A 17,989-nucleotide genomic window follows, 5' to 3' on the forward strand; every position below is an offset into this window, starting at 1 on the left:
ATTTTCAAATATATTTCTAATAAATATATTTAAATTAATTTTAATAAATATAAATTATAATTATATATATTTAATTACCTATCAAATTATTTTAAAAATATTTATAATTATTTTTAAAAAAAATAATATTGTAATTATTACTAAACTTTATTTAACATTAACATTCAAAATATTATTGTTATTTTAATTATTAAAGTAATTGCATATTTACAAATTATTTCTAATAAATATATTTAAATTAATTTTAATAAATGTAAATTATAATTATAAATATTTAATTATCTATCCAATTATTTTAAGAATATATATTTAATTAACACTTGGGGTATTTTGGTCATTGCAATAAAATTTACAAAATTAATCCATCATTTTAAAATCATACCAAACACCATGTTATTTATCGCACCATACTATTAATCCATATATCTCATTTTTTAATAACTCTAATTACTAATCATTTACTTATCCCATCACACGTACCAAACGGAGCATAAGAGTATTATTTTTTATTGTGAATATAGATATGGTTGACCTGTCTTACAGATAAAGATTCGTGAGACCGTCTCACAAGAGACCTACTCGTATATAAGTTGGTCAAGTACTATCTTATTTAATTTAGTTTATTACATATTTCTTTCACAAATTTGATATAGTTTATTATTTATACCATACCGATTTAATTTTGTTTTAAAGTCTTCCCTTAAAAACATAGAATATGAATTATATTTGCCGAAGTGCCAATTTTTAAATACTTTACAAATATCATAGAATCAGTAGGCCTGATACCACTTGTTGGTCTCTAGAAATTAGGGGCGGAGATATATATTTTCTAAAGAGGGAAAAAACAATTTTACAAGTGTCATAGAACCACTAATGCCTTTTTTTTTTTTTTTTAATTAAATTGAGACATATGAAATTTTAGATTTATTTTTTGTGAGATCGAGCTATGGAAATGGCGATACCATTTTCGGAATAATATTATAAAATCGAATTGAATTGGATTTTCGATTTACATCTTTATAGCGAAAAATGAAATTAATCTGAATTTTAGAACTCCCCCATAAGTCTTGTCGATCGTGATTTTCTTGATATTCCATGGATTATTGGTAAAGCAATCTACAATTGACCATCATAGTTTATGGTGATGCTCCAAAAAGAACGAAACGTATAACGAGAATAAAAAAAAGGTACCAAATACTAAATTTGTCTATGATAAAGATTTTTCAGTTATAAAAATATATAATCAGATAGAGTCGATCGAACATTATCTGAGTAGAATTTAATTATTGACAGATCGAAAATAAAACAAAATATGGCGTTATCTTTATATCCTCTAAAATTTAAATTATTGTTTTAAGAGTACATATTAAGGTAATGTAAAGTTGTTTATTTGTTTCCTTTGAAGTAGGCCAAGAGCCCTACTAGAGGTGCATTGACATAAGTGGTTGGCTCCGTTTCTCCAGGGTCTTTCCGATCATCAGAAAACGAATCCGATAAATCCGGCCCTCCTACCACAGCTCCAACCAGCAAATTCGGGTTTGGCTCCTTGGTTTGATAATAGGGTGTTCCCTCTTTGCAAGCAATAAGTTTTGGATGCTTGGCAATTGAAGGTAATGAAGATCCCCTATGGTGTATACGCTGCGGAAATTTCTTCCCATATCCAACCATTATCGACATTTTCAAGGGATTGCTCCCTAATATATAATCCACCTGTCATATTTTTTCGAATACGACACATTAAGTCAGTAGTAGATCCAAAAATCTATGTATAGATGTATATACATTGCATAGTACATATTTATATCTAAACATGTATATTTTGGTACCTGTGATTTAGAGAATTGGATGAGCCTCTCCGAATTAATTCTCACATTTTTGCATTGAATTATCCTTTTAGAACTTTTTATATATCCAGCATATGTTAGAGTAAGAAATGACAAAGTAGTTGTGTGCTGCATGTTGCAATCTCCTGGTTTGTACATTAGCCCACCTGACATGAAAATAACAATGAAAATAACATCATAGCTTCTTCAAGATATTGAAACTGTGAAAGAATTCTTGCAGAATTTGGTTTGCAAAAAAGAGAAAAACATATATACCAGGTGAATACTTGAAGCTTTTGATGGGTGATTCAGGCAATACATCACACACGAAGTTGTCGGCATATGAGAGGAAAGGAGTCATGTTAACCAAGCCCGGGTTATTTAAAACATACTGTAAAAGACAATACAAGACAATCATGGAATGGAAAATTTCCATTAATCATCAGGGTTGATGAAAACATATATACTAATCAATCCAGCTGGAGAGAAGAAAAAAATTGCAATTTTAGTAATGTATATTGACGTCATTATGATTTTAAGTAATCAAAATTCAGTCTTAGTATGCTATCTTCGTCTTATTGTTTTTGTTGTTATAATTTTTATGTTTTTAAGCTAATTTTAGTTCCTTTTATTCATTCAGAGGAGTATTCACGTTATTGTCTTCTTTTTTCAGTCATTTTTTCATAGGAATACTCATGAAAATGGACTAAACTTGCAAAACATTCAAAGATACAAGACGAATACTCTTTATATATATATATATAGATGATCAAACGTATAAGAAGAATGTTGCAATTTTCCAAAGGAGAGAATAATCAATCTCCTCAAGAATAAAGTAGGTCAAATGTGGCCGAAAGAGATATACCTTGGAAACGAGTACGTTTATACCGGCATGTTTCGCGTCCCAACCGAATTCTAACATGGCATTCGTCAAATATTGGATGTTTTGAGAAACATAGTTCCAGTACTGAGGATTTCCAGTGGCTTTGTGCAGCCAAGCTGCAGCCCACACCAACTCATCTTGATACCCATTGTAATCGCAGTAAAATGGGCACACTCCTGACCCGATACTAGAATTGTATGATCCTCTAAATTTGTCTGCGAATTCAAATACCTGCATGGTGCATAGCAAAATTGATGCATATAAATAAAAATATTAAAGTGTATCCAACCAATTTAATTTAAAGATTCAATCTTTAGGATTTTTATTTTGTAAAATTCATGTTCATATTTTTGAATTTTTTGACATTGATTTTCACACAAGTCATTCTCATGAATGAGACTAAAAATATAATTACATTATTTTCTGGATTCATTTAGTATGCCAATTATGTATTTGTAAAAAATTTATATTTTGATTATCTGGCAATTTTTTTTTAAAGAATATTTACGTTAATTTATCAAAATTACTAATTTTTTCTTCGATTAAATTTATTCTAATAAAAAAATTATCTCATAAATTTAGCTCGATGGAACCCTATTGATCACACATACCCAATGACACCAGAAAAGTACTAGTTATACCTTAGTGGCCCTTTGCAGGAGCAAATTAGAGTATCTTCCGTGGCCAGAAGCTTTGAACACCATCGAGGCCGCCGCCAACGCTGCTGCAATCTCAGCCGACACCTCGGAGCCAGGCGCCTTTTCGCTAACCGCATAAACCGTGCGAGGAGTCTGCATGTCTTCCGGCCTTTGCCAGCAATTATGATCGGCATTGGGGTCCCCAACCCCAGCGAAAACGACACCGGGTACACTGGTGCATTTGAGGAAGTAATCGGTTGACCACCGGACGGCCTCCATTGCATGGCCTAGGTCGGGACCCATCGACCTGCCATATTCAATTACACTCCATGCTAGCATTGTAGTAGTGAATGCCATCGGAAAGTTGAACTTTACGTTGTCACCGGCGTCATAGTAGCCTCCGGTTAAGTCCACCTGCATGCAATGCAACTTAAGGATTCGGACAGAAAAGGTTTTTTTTTATAAAAAAAAACAATTAGAGTTTCAGAAATGATTTGGCTAATTTGTTCGGTCATGTTTATGGTGTTTGCAATTAGAAAATGAGTATTTAAAAAACAAATAGAGGATATTTGAACATAAAATATGACAGATAAGACGATTAAATTGGCGATATATATGAAATCACACTTACGCCTTTGTCACTGCCATCACGAAGAGCCGAATCTCTTCGCCATGTCAAACGCTGATTAGAGGGTAATTTCCCCGACCTTTGGCCCTCAAAAAACAACACACTCTTAGACAAGGCATCACCATAATCATGCCGAATCGCATTTTCAGCCACCGTCGCACCCGTTAACACTATCAAAATTAGTATCCTTACACCCGCACCTGCTCTTGCTCCCACCATTGCTGATATTTTAGCAAGTTCTTCTCAATTTAAGTTTTTCAACGTTTCTGTTTATATAAACCTACAGTTATAGACAAATGAAAATCTGACGACGCTTCATTAATTCAGCAAATGTTATGTTAATCGAAAATCTAATGATTCTTAATTCGATTAATCTTATCGTGGGATGTCTATATTTTACATATTTATAGCTAGGAGCATGATTAAGTTAAAAGTTTTTGTTAACTTGTATGATCAAAATTATATTTTTATAGAAAGGAGAATAATTATAAAAGGTATATTGATTGAAAATATATATGATTACTGTTGATTCGGTTGATCTTATTCTATGGTTTGCTACTTGATGCATGCACACCGGATTCATATAATTTGTTCGTATTACATTGAAACTAAGAAATATGATCTAACAATATGATTTATTCAGACACTAACAAAAGAACAACAAAATCGACCTAGTATTGTGGTTAATGCTCGTTACATCTCGCGCAGTATAGGCTTCGAACATCAACGCAGAAAATAATCATGTTCATTATATTGGCAGATGTATTTACAAATTCCTTTTTGAACTTTATAACCTTACAACAATCAACTATTAAAATTTACTAATAGTATCACACGCAAAAAAAAAAAAAAAAAATCAAATTATATAAAATAATTTAAAAAATACAATATATTCTTATAAAAATTCAAAAACAAGATATCTTGAGTGTTATAAACAAGAAAATTACATAAAACTTACCGAGCTAACGAAAAACCAAAGCTGGAAGGCTGGAATCCAGAGTAAAAAAAAGTATGTTGAAATTGAAAATTTGAGAATATAAGAGAGAGATATGGTACATGAATCTTGAGAAATTTACTTAAGGCTTTTATTGTGTTTCTCGAGTTAAAGCTTTCTCATGTTTATTCTTTCCTTTTATTATTCTTTTATTGCCTTTTCTTAAATTATATTTAAAGAAAAAATAAAAGAGTTTAAGGGATATTCTATTATTACCTTTTTTTAAAAAAACAAAAAAATTGTAGTTACGATTGACATAAACCGCCGTTTTCGAAAATCCGTTGCTAATTCGCCAATGAACGGTTTTCTTGTAGTGTGAAATAGACGATAAAATTTTTGAAGATAAAGGATATTTACTTTGTACATCATTTACAGCAATGGGTTTAAGATTTTGAAAAAGAAAATGATTCGAGAGAAAAGAATAAGGCTAAGAAATATTGGTGTGGTCTAAAGCTCAAAAGCCTTTAATTTATATTATATTATATATTTTTTTAATTAATCATAATACTACTATTCTAATTCGTGCACTAGATTGTAAGAAAATAGTGTTTTATATCAGTGTCGTATAGATTCAATATCTGCCAAAAAAAAAAAAAAAACAATTTTATCACTTCAAATGTGTAAAATAATTATAGAGGACAATTGCACATGAAATATAAGCAATGAAATAATATGCAAAGCCTTAATTTCTTACACTATCAATCAATCATGCACATAATTTGCACAACAATTGCACATGAAATTCCAGAACTGTATATGTTTGAAAATACAAGTATAAATTGAAAATTACAGAAAATACAGACAAGTTTTGAACACGACTTCGGTTTAAGAAATTAGTTCACAAACTCTTTAAACCCCCACCCCATCCATCTCCTCCAGCAGGTTCCTATTCTTTATTCACATATGGAACCATTGCTAACATGGGGTTGGCTGCAAGAGAGAAAAAGAAACATAACATAATTCATGAATGAAGTAATTTTTTAGAAAGTTCTATTTTATCAACTCTTCAATAAGCACGTAAAAAGAAGGGTTGTTTCAATTTTCTTTGAAAGAACTGGAATTTATGGAAGCGGCTGCAGGTGGTGGTGATGACAAGTACTTATTATGCGCCGGAGGAATGTAGCAAGTGGTTTGAAGGCAAAGCAGGTGATCTTGTTGGAAATGGAGCGGGAATTAAGATGGAGAAAGACGCGATTATTTGCGGCAGTGGTCGGAACTAGTGAAAATTAAGTCCCTGGAAGGCAATTGTAATAATGCTTGCAAAGAGGTAAATTTTATCTCAATTTCCTTAATTTATAACTTTTCTTGCACATAGTTTGCACTCATGAACTAGGATTCGATGCCAAATAATGGGAAGAGACTGTAAAATTACCCGAACTCTCTGCTTGGGAGCCGACCATTGGCTCTGGTACTGCAGCACTTTCAACTGCAACATGTATAAGAGTTTCAATTTCTAACATCTAATCAAGGTTAATTCCATGTTCACTAAATATTATCTTAGAAGGATCCACCGAGATGAGATAAACTAAGACGTCTGAAAAAGTTGTTCGAAAAACCAAGCAAGAGCAAATCATACAACCTGCCGATTCTGTCCCACTTATGTCCCGAGAAGAAGAATGGGGACGCCTCTTCCCAACATTTTTATCTTCAAATGGTGCGGGGGAATTAAAAGAAAATTGGGATATGGTGACTCCGTCTTGTTCAAATTGCGGATGCTCACCAAGATACCTGTAATAGTACATCGATCATTGAAATTGATGTTTTAAACTTTAGATATATATAGTACATTGTTTTTTTTTGGCATTTAAAGATCGGAGCTTACCGATCAAGTTCCACCATCGAACGCAGTCTCTTGTTGGATGGCGCTACATAATACCTGTTAAGACATAAGACATCAAACATTTAGATAGCACGTCACCCGGAAAGATCTTGTTTTCAATCATCAATTTCCCTGTGTCAGAACAAAAATATAACGTATCAACATACACATCAGCGAATTTGGTGCCTCCTCCAGATCGAGCCCTTATAATGCGTTGCCAGCCCTTAGGGGTCCGAGGGATGTTGGGCTTGTCCATTGCCCATATCCAGTTTTGATCCAATGGCTTGACATCAGATTCGGTTGCACATGATATTTCAGGCTTCCACTGCCCAGTTATATCACATGTGAAAGGATGTTCCTCGATCGTTTCTCTAATTTCCTCGTACTTTTCCTTCGAGGGGGCGAGCCTCCACTTCAGGCACGAGCTGCACTGGACTGCATATGCATGGACAGATTCCCAAACCTTTTTTGCCGAGGCGCTTGAACTTTGTTCCATTTCGAGAACTGCCAATAGAAAGGGAACAATGTTACAAGTGTCAGTGTGACCATTCCACATATATATTGGACACCAGTGATCAATTTATTATTATTAATAATAATAATAGAATTGGATTGGATAATGAAAACCTCACTCAAAATTACTGACAAGCAAAAACCAAGTTGGGACATAGAATAAATGAACGAAATATTTCCGGAAAACTGGTGGACAAATTAATCGAAAAAACTGAATATTGAAATAATAATTGCCTTTGGAGTATAAAAAGGTGTTGATGTAACATGATCAATGCAAATACTTAGTGTGAAAAATCTTCAAATGTATCATTTTCTGGTTCTTTTTTTTTTGTTTACAAAAAATAATTTTTTTATGTTGTAGCAACAGATCGCAACTTTTTCAAGGAATATCTCATCTAAATGGTTTACTATACATCTAAAATAGACGAATAAGGCACGTATAACCTTTTGCGGTAGTAGCATATCAAATGGCGAATTTTTCGATCAATAAAAAGTAACAAGGTTCGTCGAATGGACGATCATTATCATAATTTCAATCAACCAACACGTTTTATCATATTATCATCAAACAATTACCAAGGAAAGTTTCTAGCAAAGCAATAGGAAAACATAAGCACATAAATAAGCCTTGACTACCGAGAAATCGAAAAAAAATAGTCAGCATGAGAATATAATCCTATATCTGAAAACATTAATGCTAATTTTGTAATCTCGACTCAGTCGACAAGAAAAATTTACGGCTTCAACATGTCAAACAAACACGCTGCCTATTTCCCTTTTAGAACTGAACATTTTGGCATGTGTAGTTTCAGTAACATTATTATATCTTATAAAGGCTAGAATAGCTGATGCATGTCATGGGACTGCGCATGCAACATAAGTTTGGGTGTTTGGATTGCAAGAACTTAACCACAAAAAAAAGATTGATTGAATAAAACACATTTTGAAAATATCAATGCCAATAAGTTCTTGAAAACTTTACAACCAAATAAAAGACGCTGGTCGCAAATTTAATATAATTTTTTAATATTTCAACGCCATCGCTGTATATTGTAGATGCCTAATTTAAGATGACAAGAAACAACAGAACAGTTTGAATGCCTAAGTCTTGCCAAAAAAAAAAAAAAGAAAGAACTTCACAGTATTGAATATGACTTTGCTGTATGGCATTGTTCTATTACCAAAAAAATTGGAAAAAAGTATCAAACTTGATAAAGTGCCCTCAAACGACTCAGGAATTCAACCATTATGCACGTGTTAAATACCATCTGCATCATTCCAAGCCAAGGAGAAGCCAACTTTGTCATCAAGAACCATGACAACACAATTACAACCTCGTGGCCACTTAAAAAGTGTTGTCATGCATGCATCGAATGAAACAAACTTTGAAATAAGACATACATATTGCCATTTAATTAAATAATGTCCACAATCAAAGTTAATGGAGACACTTTTGGCCAAGATACAATTGAAATAATTTAAACAAAAAGGCAAACTAGATCACGAAACTTCAGAAGAAATATTCACATAAAAAACTAAAATATACTAAATTATCACTCATTAGTTATAAAACAAAAGGCTAATGCATAGATATAAAAACTGCTTTTTGTGACTTATATAACTTCTAAACTTTTTGAAGCAATTAGGCAACCGCTTTTATAGATCGTGCTCCTATATTCAATAGCACTGGTAGTAATAGATAGTGAAACTCGCTATAACTGCTTCAACTAAAATAGCATGAACGGTTTTAAACCGCTCTTATATTTTCATCAATCTAAGTGGTTTTCAACCGTTGCAAAACTCAATGGGAACGGTATTAAACCACGTGGACTCGATTCGAAAGCTTTAAGTTAGTATGTATTTAACGATACATACAATGACACGTGGACGCGTGTGCCTGCTCAGTACATTGGCCTACCTGTATCTTGCTCTTTGCTGACAATTAAACTGATCAAGAATCTTGAACACTATATTACCCATAATTTTCATGCTAAAAATGCACACTTTTCCCATAAAACTAGACAACTCCATTTACATTCAATTCTAACGACTATGGCTGCCATAAATCTTTCAAATCATGTCTATTGTATATGGATAAATCTGGCGAATCATTCACACAAAAAGCATACATTCAAATCTACAAATTCAAAATGCTGTATATGCTAGATCAAAACTCAAATTGTACGAAAAACCGAGCAATCTGTGGTCACAAATCAACAAGAAAAAACAAAGAAGAATCCAACCCATAATCATGATCATCCAGGTAATAGAAAATATGATTCATACACTCCATTTTTGTTCGTGTCGATTTTTGTAGGACAATATTTTCAAACACATATACAACCAAATGTGAAAAAAAACATCCACACAAAACATTGACTATAATCAAGAAAATTAAAACGCGGAGCCGAGTCTGAAAGATACCGCCAAGATCAAATGAGTGGGTAATTCGATCTCCAATACTCCAGATCCCAAAGAAGAATGTGAGGGATAGAGCTCAGAAAGCTACAGGAAGACGAAGAGCTTAGGGTTAGGGTTAAGGTAGACGGGGAAAGCGAGATGAAACAAAAGCTACAAGGTCAGTCAATAACATTCTTCTTAGTGGCCCCCACAGGGTTATATTTATATTTAAATAATAAATTTATTAAAACAAAAAGAATATGGTGTAGTTCCGATAAACTAAACATCATCATTTAATTTTGCAGAAAATAAATTTTTTTGTCCAATATTTGGATTTAAGTCCATAGAGTTTTCAAAATGTTGTTTTGATAAATTAATTTTTAATTTTCGACTATTTTGATCCAACAGTTGATGTGATATCGAATATGTCTATAATTTCTGAGACTTTGTTATCAATTTCTTTATTTAATGCCAGTGTTTTATGGTTACAAATTAGTATTTTCTGATTCTACGTTAGCATTCTAGCAAATTTGAACTGAGAACAAGAAAAAATCAGAGTAGGTAAACCAAAACCAATCTTCGAAAAGCTAGCACACCGAAAAATTATTGTTCATTTATTATATTCCTAAAACAAAATGTTTCGGATGTAATAATTTCCTTATCATATTTTTTCTTTATTTTCTTACATAATGTCGAAGTAGGAATTTTTTAAAATATTAAAAACAATAGTTATGCCAAACCATGTCGAAGCAATTAAAAATATTAAAATTTTCTAATAGCAATACAATGTGCGATATTTTTTTTTGGGTACATTGAGATGGGGATTTAAACCTAGTCTACCTCCCTAAATTGGAGGGGTCATGCCAATATGCCATCAAGTCAAGATTGATGTCAAAATTATACTTTAGTCATATGTATCTTTCAATTTCTTTTATGTATGTTTTCCTCTTCGTAACTTTGGTTCCTTTTGTTGTCAAAATTATGTCTTAATTATCATATATCTTTCAATTTTTCACAAATGTAATAATTTTTTTAATTGGAATACTTGCAACACCACACATGTAAGCATCATATTAGCTCAAGTCAACGTTATGTTCACGTCACATCAGTGCTACTTTGATACCAAAAAAAAAAATGCGAAAAAAAATCAATGATATCAAATTGAAATTAAAATTTGACAATATAAATGATCAAATCACAAGTGTTCAATCTTATTGCACCATAATAAAAAAATTGAAAAGCTAATAAACTAAAATCTAAAATTGAAAATAGTAGTGAAAAAAAAAATATTTTCCCGAATATTAAAGGCATAAAGTTATTGGGATTTCCAGCACATTATCCAGTTGCGAAACATGAAAAATTGTAATTTTAGTCCTGTAAATTGACATGTTTTAAGTTTTAATCATTAAACTTGTCAATGTTTGATTTTAATCAAGTAACTTGATTTTTTTGTTTTCTTTTGGTCATTTTTCTGGCTAAAAGTCACTAATCTCATCGAAAATTATTTATTTGACATCGATGATCTCATAGGTAGCTCATATAACGGAAAAAACCTATATTACACATATCAAAATAAATTTAAACAAAAAAGGAGAAAATAAGCAAAACGACACTCAATATTTCAAAATGAGAGAAAAAACTTGTTGTTTCCCTTTATTTTTGCTTAGATATATGTATAGTATAGGTTTTATTCTTGTTGTATGAGTCATGTAGGAGATGGTCGATTCCAAATAAGCAACAGTGGATAAATTTAGTGATTTCAGACGAAAAAAATCAAAACAAAAAATCCAAGTTATTGGATGAAATCAAATATTGACAAGTTACAAGACTAAAATCCAAAACAGACCAACTTATATATAGGACTGAAATTGTAATTTTCCCTTGAGAAGTTTTAAAAAAAATCAGTGCACACAATTAGCAAATATCGTGCACTATCATGCACATGATGTGCACGATAAAAGAAAATCCATGCACACAATGTGCAAATATCGTGCACTACCATGCACATAATGTGAACGATAATTGCACATAAACTCAAGTATATATGTTGAATTAATATACACTTTTAAATTCTCAATTATAATAAATGTAAACCATGTTCAAACGAGACAATTAATGTTATGTCATTTCCATTATCAAAACCTTCTTGTCGAGACAAAATCACATCCGCGAATTTCGTGCTTCCTCTAGCTCGAGCTCTTGCGATCTTTCGCCAAATATTAAGTGTCAAAGGAATGCTGGATTTTGTCCATTGTCCATTGCATCAGATTCATTTTTGCATGATGTTTCAGGCTTACATTGCCTAGCTATATCGCACGTGAAAGGTGGTTACATGATTGTTTCTCTTATTTCCTCATATTTCTCCTTTGAAGGGACGAGCATTGGATTGTATGCGCCTCGATAGAGGAAAAAAACATTGATGATAGAAAATATTATTTATCAAGTACTTCATGAAAAATAGGGATGGAGTCAGTAACTTCAATTGGGGCAAAAATAAATATTTAATTATCAAAATAAAAAAGATTCTAAAAAATATTATTTGATTCTAAAAATAATCTTAATTTAGTAAACCAAAAAAATTGTTTTTCCTAATAAAAATAAAATATATGATTTTAAAATTAGTTATCTAAAAATAGAGCATGAAGCAAGGTACAAATTATTGTAATTCAGCTAGTAATATATATAAAAATTAAAAATAGAGATCGTGACCCATGCAATGAAGAACTGAATAGAAGTAAAATATTCCCGACTGAAAACTTCATTTATCACAAATTATATGATCCACATGTAATTAAAAATATAGATATTGTGACTGATAAACCAATTTCGTCTTTAAAAACACAACATGTCATTATTTTTATATCTTCTAAACATTAAATTATTGTATTAAAAAAATTTAAGGTAATGTAAAGTTCCCTAGCTAGTTCTTTCCTTTGAAGTAGGCCAAGAGCCCTACTAGAGGTGCATTGACATAAGTGGTTGGCTCCGTTTCTCCCGGGTCTTTCCGATCATCAGAAAACGAATCAGATAAATCCGCCCCCCTACCACAGCTCCAATTAGCAAATTAGGGTTTGGCTCCTTGGTTTGATAATAGGGTGTTCCCTCTTTGCAAGCAATAAGTTTTGGAAGCTTGGGAATTGAAGGTAATGAAGATCCCCTATGGTGTATATGCTGAGGAAATTTCTTCCCATATCCAAACATTAGCGACATTTTCAAGGGATTGATCCCTAATATTTACTCCACCTGTAATGTTTTTCGAATATGACACATTAATAAGTCAGTGGTAGATCCAAAAATCTATATATATAGATGTATATACATTGCATAGTACACGTTATATCAAAAAATGTATATTTTGGTACCTGTGATTTTGAGAATTGGATGAGCCTCTCTGAATTAATTCTCACATTTTTGCATTGAATTATCCTTTTAGAATTTTGCATGTATCCAGCATATGTTAGAGCAAGAAATGACAAAGTAGTTGTGTGCTGCATGTTACAACCTCCTGGTTTGAACATTACCCCACCTGATATGAAAATGACCATGAAAACAATGTTAACAGATACAAGTTATATTGAATCCTCTTTTACTATGAAACACTTTATGCACAAAAGAGAAAAATAAAATAAAATACCAGGTGAATATTTAAAGCTTTTGATGGGCGATTCAGGCAATACATCACACACGAAGTTGTCAGCATTTGCAAGGAAAGAAGTCGTTTTTACTAGGCTGGGGTTGCTTAAAACATACTGCAAATTAAAGACAATCCAACACAATTATGGATTAGAAAATTTTCATTGATCATATGAGAACTTCATAAATTGTAATTTTGGTTATTTATGGTAAGTTCATTATGGTGTTAATCCTTCAAAGAGTCAAAATTTAAGTATAGCCTACAATATAAATTTTTTGGAAAAAAAATAGCCCTTTTTCTGTCGGGGTGCTCACATGATTCGAATGCATGTGACACCTTGTTGACGACATATTTGGCCTTTATCAGCACTCCAGAGATTTAAAAAATTAACATAGCAAAAAATTGAAACATATGAAACTGAAATCAGCAATGACATCAATATAGGTAGAGGACCAGATGACCAAAATCACAAAGATGTAAACATAAATGACGAATGTTACAATATATATTTCCTAGATGAGAACAATCGATCTTATCATGAATTAAAGAATAAAGAAGTAGCCAGAAGAGAGATACACCTTGGAAACTAGCTAGTACGTTTATACCGACATGTTTTGCGTCCCATTCGAATTCTAACATGGCATTCCTCAAATATTGAATGTTTTGAGAAACATAGTTCCAATACTGGGAATTTCCAGTGGCTTCGTGTAGCCAAGCCGCAGCCCACACCAACTCATCGTGATACCCATTGTAATCGCAGTAAAATGGGCACACTCCACGTCCGATGCTAGAATTGTATGATCCTCTAAACTTGTCTGCAAATTCAAATACCTGCATGCATGGTTCATAGAAAATTAAAATTGATGCATATAAATAAAAATAATATCCCACGGTCTTTAATAACAAAATTTCGAATAAATATTGATGGATCTAACCAATTTATCAATTTAAAGATTGGATTGCTTGAATTTTTTACTTTCTAAATTTCCGGCTCATCTTTATTTAATTTTGACCTGTATAATTTGAATTCATTGTAATGAATGAACATACTTAAAAATATAGTTATTTTATATGCTTGATTAATTTAGAATATAACTTTTATATTTGAATAAAATAATCTCATTTTCAGTATTTGACGCTTTTTTAGAAAAATCAATTTTGTTAATCGACTGACTTAACAAATTTATTCAATTTGGTTAATTTCAGTCTAAAGAAAAAAATTTATTGATATAAATTTTTTAAATTTTTTTAAGCTCGCATGGCCAACGTACCCTACCCATAAAATCCATAGACACCAAACAACTTGTTATACCTTAGTGGCCCTTTGCAGAAGCAAATTAGAGTATCCTCCGTCGGAAACTTTGAACACCATCGAAGCCGCGGCCAATGACGCTGCTATCTCAGCGGACACCTCGGAGCCAGGGGCCTTTTCAATAACCGCGTATACAGTACGAGGAGTCTGCATGTCTTCCGGCCTTTACCAGCAATTATGATCGGCGTTGGGGTCTCCAACCCCAGCGAAAACTACACCGGGTACACTAGTGCATTTGAGGAAGTAGTCGGTGGACCATCGAATGGCATCCATTGCATGGCGGAGATCGGGACCCATCGATGTGCCGTAGTCGATTACACTCCATGCTAGCATTGTAGTAGTAAATGCCATCGGGAAATTGTACTTTACGTTGTCGCCGGCATCATAATAGCCTCCGGTTAAGTCCACCTGCATGCATTAATGCATCTTAACAATTCGGACATAAATTTTTTCAAAATTAAGATTAGAGTTTCATAAAGGAGTTGGCTTTGTTTGGTTATGTTTGCGGTGTTTTCAAATATTTGTCATTAGAAAATGAGTTATAAAAAAAAGATGGAGATTGAAATATATTTGGTTCTATTTTTGTCATCTCAGTAGTCAAAGTTTGATCATAGTATGGGCGGAGCTAGGTTGGGAGCTAGGCTGGGCTCTAGCACCACCTAATTTTTTTTTTAAAAAATTATAGGTATGCTTTATTTAAAAAAAAATTGATTAGCCTCAATCAATTTTTTTTCTCTTATTCACTCTCTGCACTTCCTGTGACATCTCCATTCTTCTCCCTCAAGCCATCACAATTTTCGTCACTTGAAATGGTCGTAACTTCACCGTCGATTTTCAAAATCGATTGTAGATTCGGAAAGCCCGCAACATAAAATTTTTTTTAATACCAAATTTTCGAAGTTTCTTTTTCGTCTTGAAATCGGCTATCGTCCATCGGTCGTCGTTTTCACTGGAAATCGTGAGAAAATCTTAATGTTAGACTTACTACAGGCTCATTCTTGTTGTTTTAAGTTAGATTTCGAATTTTAAAGGTAATTTCAGATTTTAGTGTTTCAAAATTTGGGTATTTTGGTTCTTTAGAATTCCAATAATTGATATATGTTAAATTGATTATTGTAGGTACTATATTTGAGCCGATTGGAGGTATTGATAATTTTTCAGAATTTATTTGGGCATTATTTCTAATTTTCAGATTTTATATTGGGGGTTTTCGATTTTTAGTGTTGATTATTTATTATTTGGATGTTTAAATGCTATAGAAAATATAAATGCAAATTTATGAAATTTTGTAGGAATTTTTGAAAAATTCAGAATTATGTAAATGAGATTTTCGAACTTATAAGGCTGTAAAATTTTTTATATTTAAATGTATTATCCTTATGATTGTCAAATGTTAACTTCGGGAATTGTTTTGGAATAATTATAGTTATTCGAGGTTTATTGAATCAAAGTAACAATTATTTAGTGTCGGTAATGTTGATTTGATTTAGTGAGCCATAATAAGTTAAATTAAGAAAAATCGAAGAGCACAACTTAGTAGTGTTTTAGTTCCATGTTTTTGAAGGTATTAAATATTAAATATTCTTGTTCTATATTTTCATTAAGTCAATGTTTATATTTTTTTATTTTAAATTTTTAGTTAATTATTTAATTTATTAAATACAGTATGGGACGACGTCAGCCCCATGTAATTTTGAATCCTGGCTCCGCCCTTGAATTCATAGTATAGTATTTTTTGTTTTTTTACTCCTATTTCGATGACATGGCTGATATCAGATGTCTGACGTGACAACGAACGTTACTTATGTGTTCGGATCCACGTTAGCACCGGCGAAATAAAATAAACAACAAAGTTACGATATTAAGACACAATATGGCGAGTTAAAGAACGAAGAAGACTCACGCCCTTGTCAAGGCCATCACGAAGAGCCGAATCTTTTCGCCATGTCAAACGCTGATTAGAGGGTAACTTCCCCGACCTTTGGCACTCAAAAAACAACACGCTTTTGGACAAGGCATCACCATAATCATGCAAAATCGTATTTTCAGCCACAGTCCAACCCATTAACACTATCAAAATTATGGACACTAAAGCTTCTCCCACCATTGCTTATGTATGTTCTAATAAATATTATTTTCTTCTCCAATTTATATGACATTTCAATTTATAGGCATACCCTTATATAGCCAAATGAAAATTTATTGCTTTTATTACTGTGATTTATGTGTATTACATTTTTATAGTAAGTAGCATGATTAATTAAGTTACTAGTTTTTTTTGTGTTTTAATAATATATATTTTATAGAAAGGATCGGAGCATGATTAAGTTACTATTTTTTTGTATGCGTGTGATTGATATTTATATCTTTTAGAAAGGATCATTATGGATGGTTTATTTATATATTGAAAATATGATTACTACTGTGGATTCGATTGATATTATGTATATGTTTTTCTATTTGATGCATAATGATTTAGACTTCACAAATACAATATTGTCAAAATATATCGAGTCAAGTGTAGATATTTGAATATTTATAATTTATTTTACTATTGCTTAGTGACATAAGTACTTCTAATTTTCAGGTGATTTCTACTAGATGTTGGTAAATAGGAACCATTATCAATTGTGTTTATGAGGGAAAATCACAAATTTCATTCTATAAGTTTGCATATTTTCTCTTTTGGTCTTATAAATCATCAAAGTTTGGTTATTCAAATAAATGTGTCTTTATTTTCACTTTTAGTTAATATTCGTTCGAGTTCTGATGTGACTTTAGATATGTCAGTAATGTCTAGCGCTACACTTAACAATATTTAATATCCATGGCATGTCATCAATATTCAGCATCATTAAGTTTAAAGCGAAATAGAATATCTTACGGGACAAAATTTGTATTTTACCTATTTCTAATCTCATCTGTAAGATGACGATGACGATAATAATCATAATAATAATAATAATAATTGTAATAATAATGTATACCACATTATTAACTATTTTTAGGTTAGAATAATTACTTTTGGTGACATGGTGTAGTTATTTAAATACCAAAGCTACCCTATCAAATTATAAAAAAAAACATATATATACAGACACACACACACATTTAGCTATCACATCTCATCTACTTTTTAAATATTTTAAATTATGAAGATACTTTTTTGTGTTTAAATGTAATTTTGAATTTTAATAAAATTTATTTTAAAAACCATAAATTCAAAATTAACAAAAACATATAATATCTACTCTATCTAAACAATTTATATTACCTCTAGATTTTTATATAAAACATTATTTAATTATATAAAAAAATAATATAATGCACACGTCACGTCGCGTT

At 31.7% G+C, this 17,989-nt stretch overlaps 2 protein-coding genes and 1 pseudogene across 2 annotated transcripts; all 3 read right to left on the reverse strand.

Moving 5' to 3' along the window:
• Positions 1–1,386: 1,386 nt before the first annotated feature.
• Positions 1,387–4,191, reverse strand: LOC142524957 (endoglucanase 8-like). The gene is made up of 6 exons (XM_075629118.1): positions 3,976–4,191; positions 3,348–3,758; positions 2,689–2,937; positions 2,100–2,214; positions 1,827–1,990; positions 1,387–1,710 (listed from the first exon to the last, which is right to left on the reverse strand). The coding sequence occupies exons 1-6, from the start codon at positions 4,189–4,191 to the stop codon at positions 1,387–1,389; spliced, it is 1,479 nt and encodes a 492-aa protein (XP_075485233.1).
• A 1,661-nt stretch (positions 4,192–5,852) lies between these two features.
• Positions 5,853–9,867, reverse strand: LOC142524960 (methyl-CpG-binding domain-containing protein 2-like). Its single transcript, XM_075629127.1, has 6 exons — positions 9,723–9,867; positions 6,953–7,289; positions 6,789–6,842; positions 6,546–6,694; positions 6,339–6,392; positions 5,853–5,896 (listed from the first exon to the last, which is right to left on the reverse strand). The coding sequence occupies exons 2-6, from the start codon at positions 7,279–7,281 to the stop codon at positions 5,853–5,855; spliced, it is 630 nt and encodes a 209-aa protein (XP_075485242.1). The 5' UTR covers positions 7,282–7,289; positions 9,723–9,867.
• Positions 9,868–12,550: 2,683 nt separating this feature from the next.
• LOC142524962 (endoglucanase 8-like) lies at positions 12,551–16,751 on the reverse strand (annotated as a pseudogene).
• Positions 16,752–17,989: the final 1,238 nt, after the last annotated feature.

Source organism: Primulina tabacum, chromosome 14 (genome assembly GCF_025594145.1).
Source record: "Primulina tabacum isolate GXHZ01 chromosome 14, ASM2559414v2, whole genome shotgun sequence".
Taxonomy (NCBI): Eukaryota; Viridiplantae; Streptophyta; class Magnoliopsida; order Lamiales; family Gesneriaceae; genus Primulina; species Primulina tabacum.

Excerpts from the sequence above, each read along its gene's own strand:
- LOC142524960 (XM_075629127.1), bottom strand. The coding sequence starts at position 7,281 with ATGGAACAAAGTTCAAGCGCCTCGGCAAAAAAGGTTTGGGAATCTGTC. Across the intron at positions 6,843-6,952 it reads GGCACCAAATTCGCTGATGT|GTATTATGTAGCGCCATCCA; the intron begins GTATGTTGATAC and ends ATGTCTTAACAG. Across the intron at positions 6,695-6,788 it reads TCGATGGTGGAACTTGATCG|GTATCTTGGTGAGCATCCGC; the intron begins GTAAGCTCCGAT and ends GTACTATTACAG.
- LOC142524957 (XM_075629118.1), bottom strand. The coding sequence starts at position 4,191 with ATGGTGGGAGCAAGAGCAGGTGCGGGTGTAAGGATACTAATTTTGATA. Across the intron at positions 2,938-3,347 it reads TCCTGCAAAGGGCCACTAAG|GTATTTGAATTCGCAGACAA; the intron begins GTATAACTAGTA and ends TGCACCATGCAG. Across the intron at positions 2,215-2,688 it reads TAAACGTACTCGTTTCCAAG|TATGTTTTAAATAACCCGGG; the intron begins GTATATCTCTTT and ends TGTCTTTTACAG.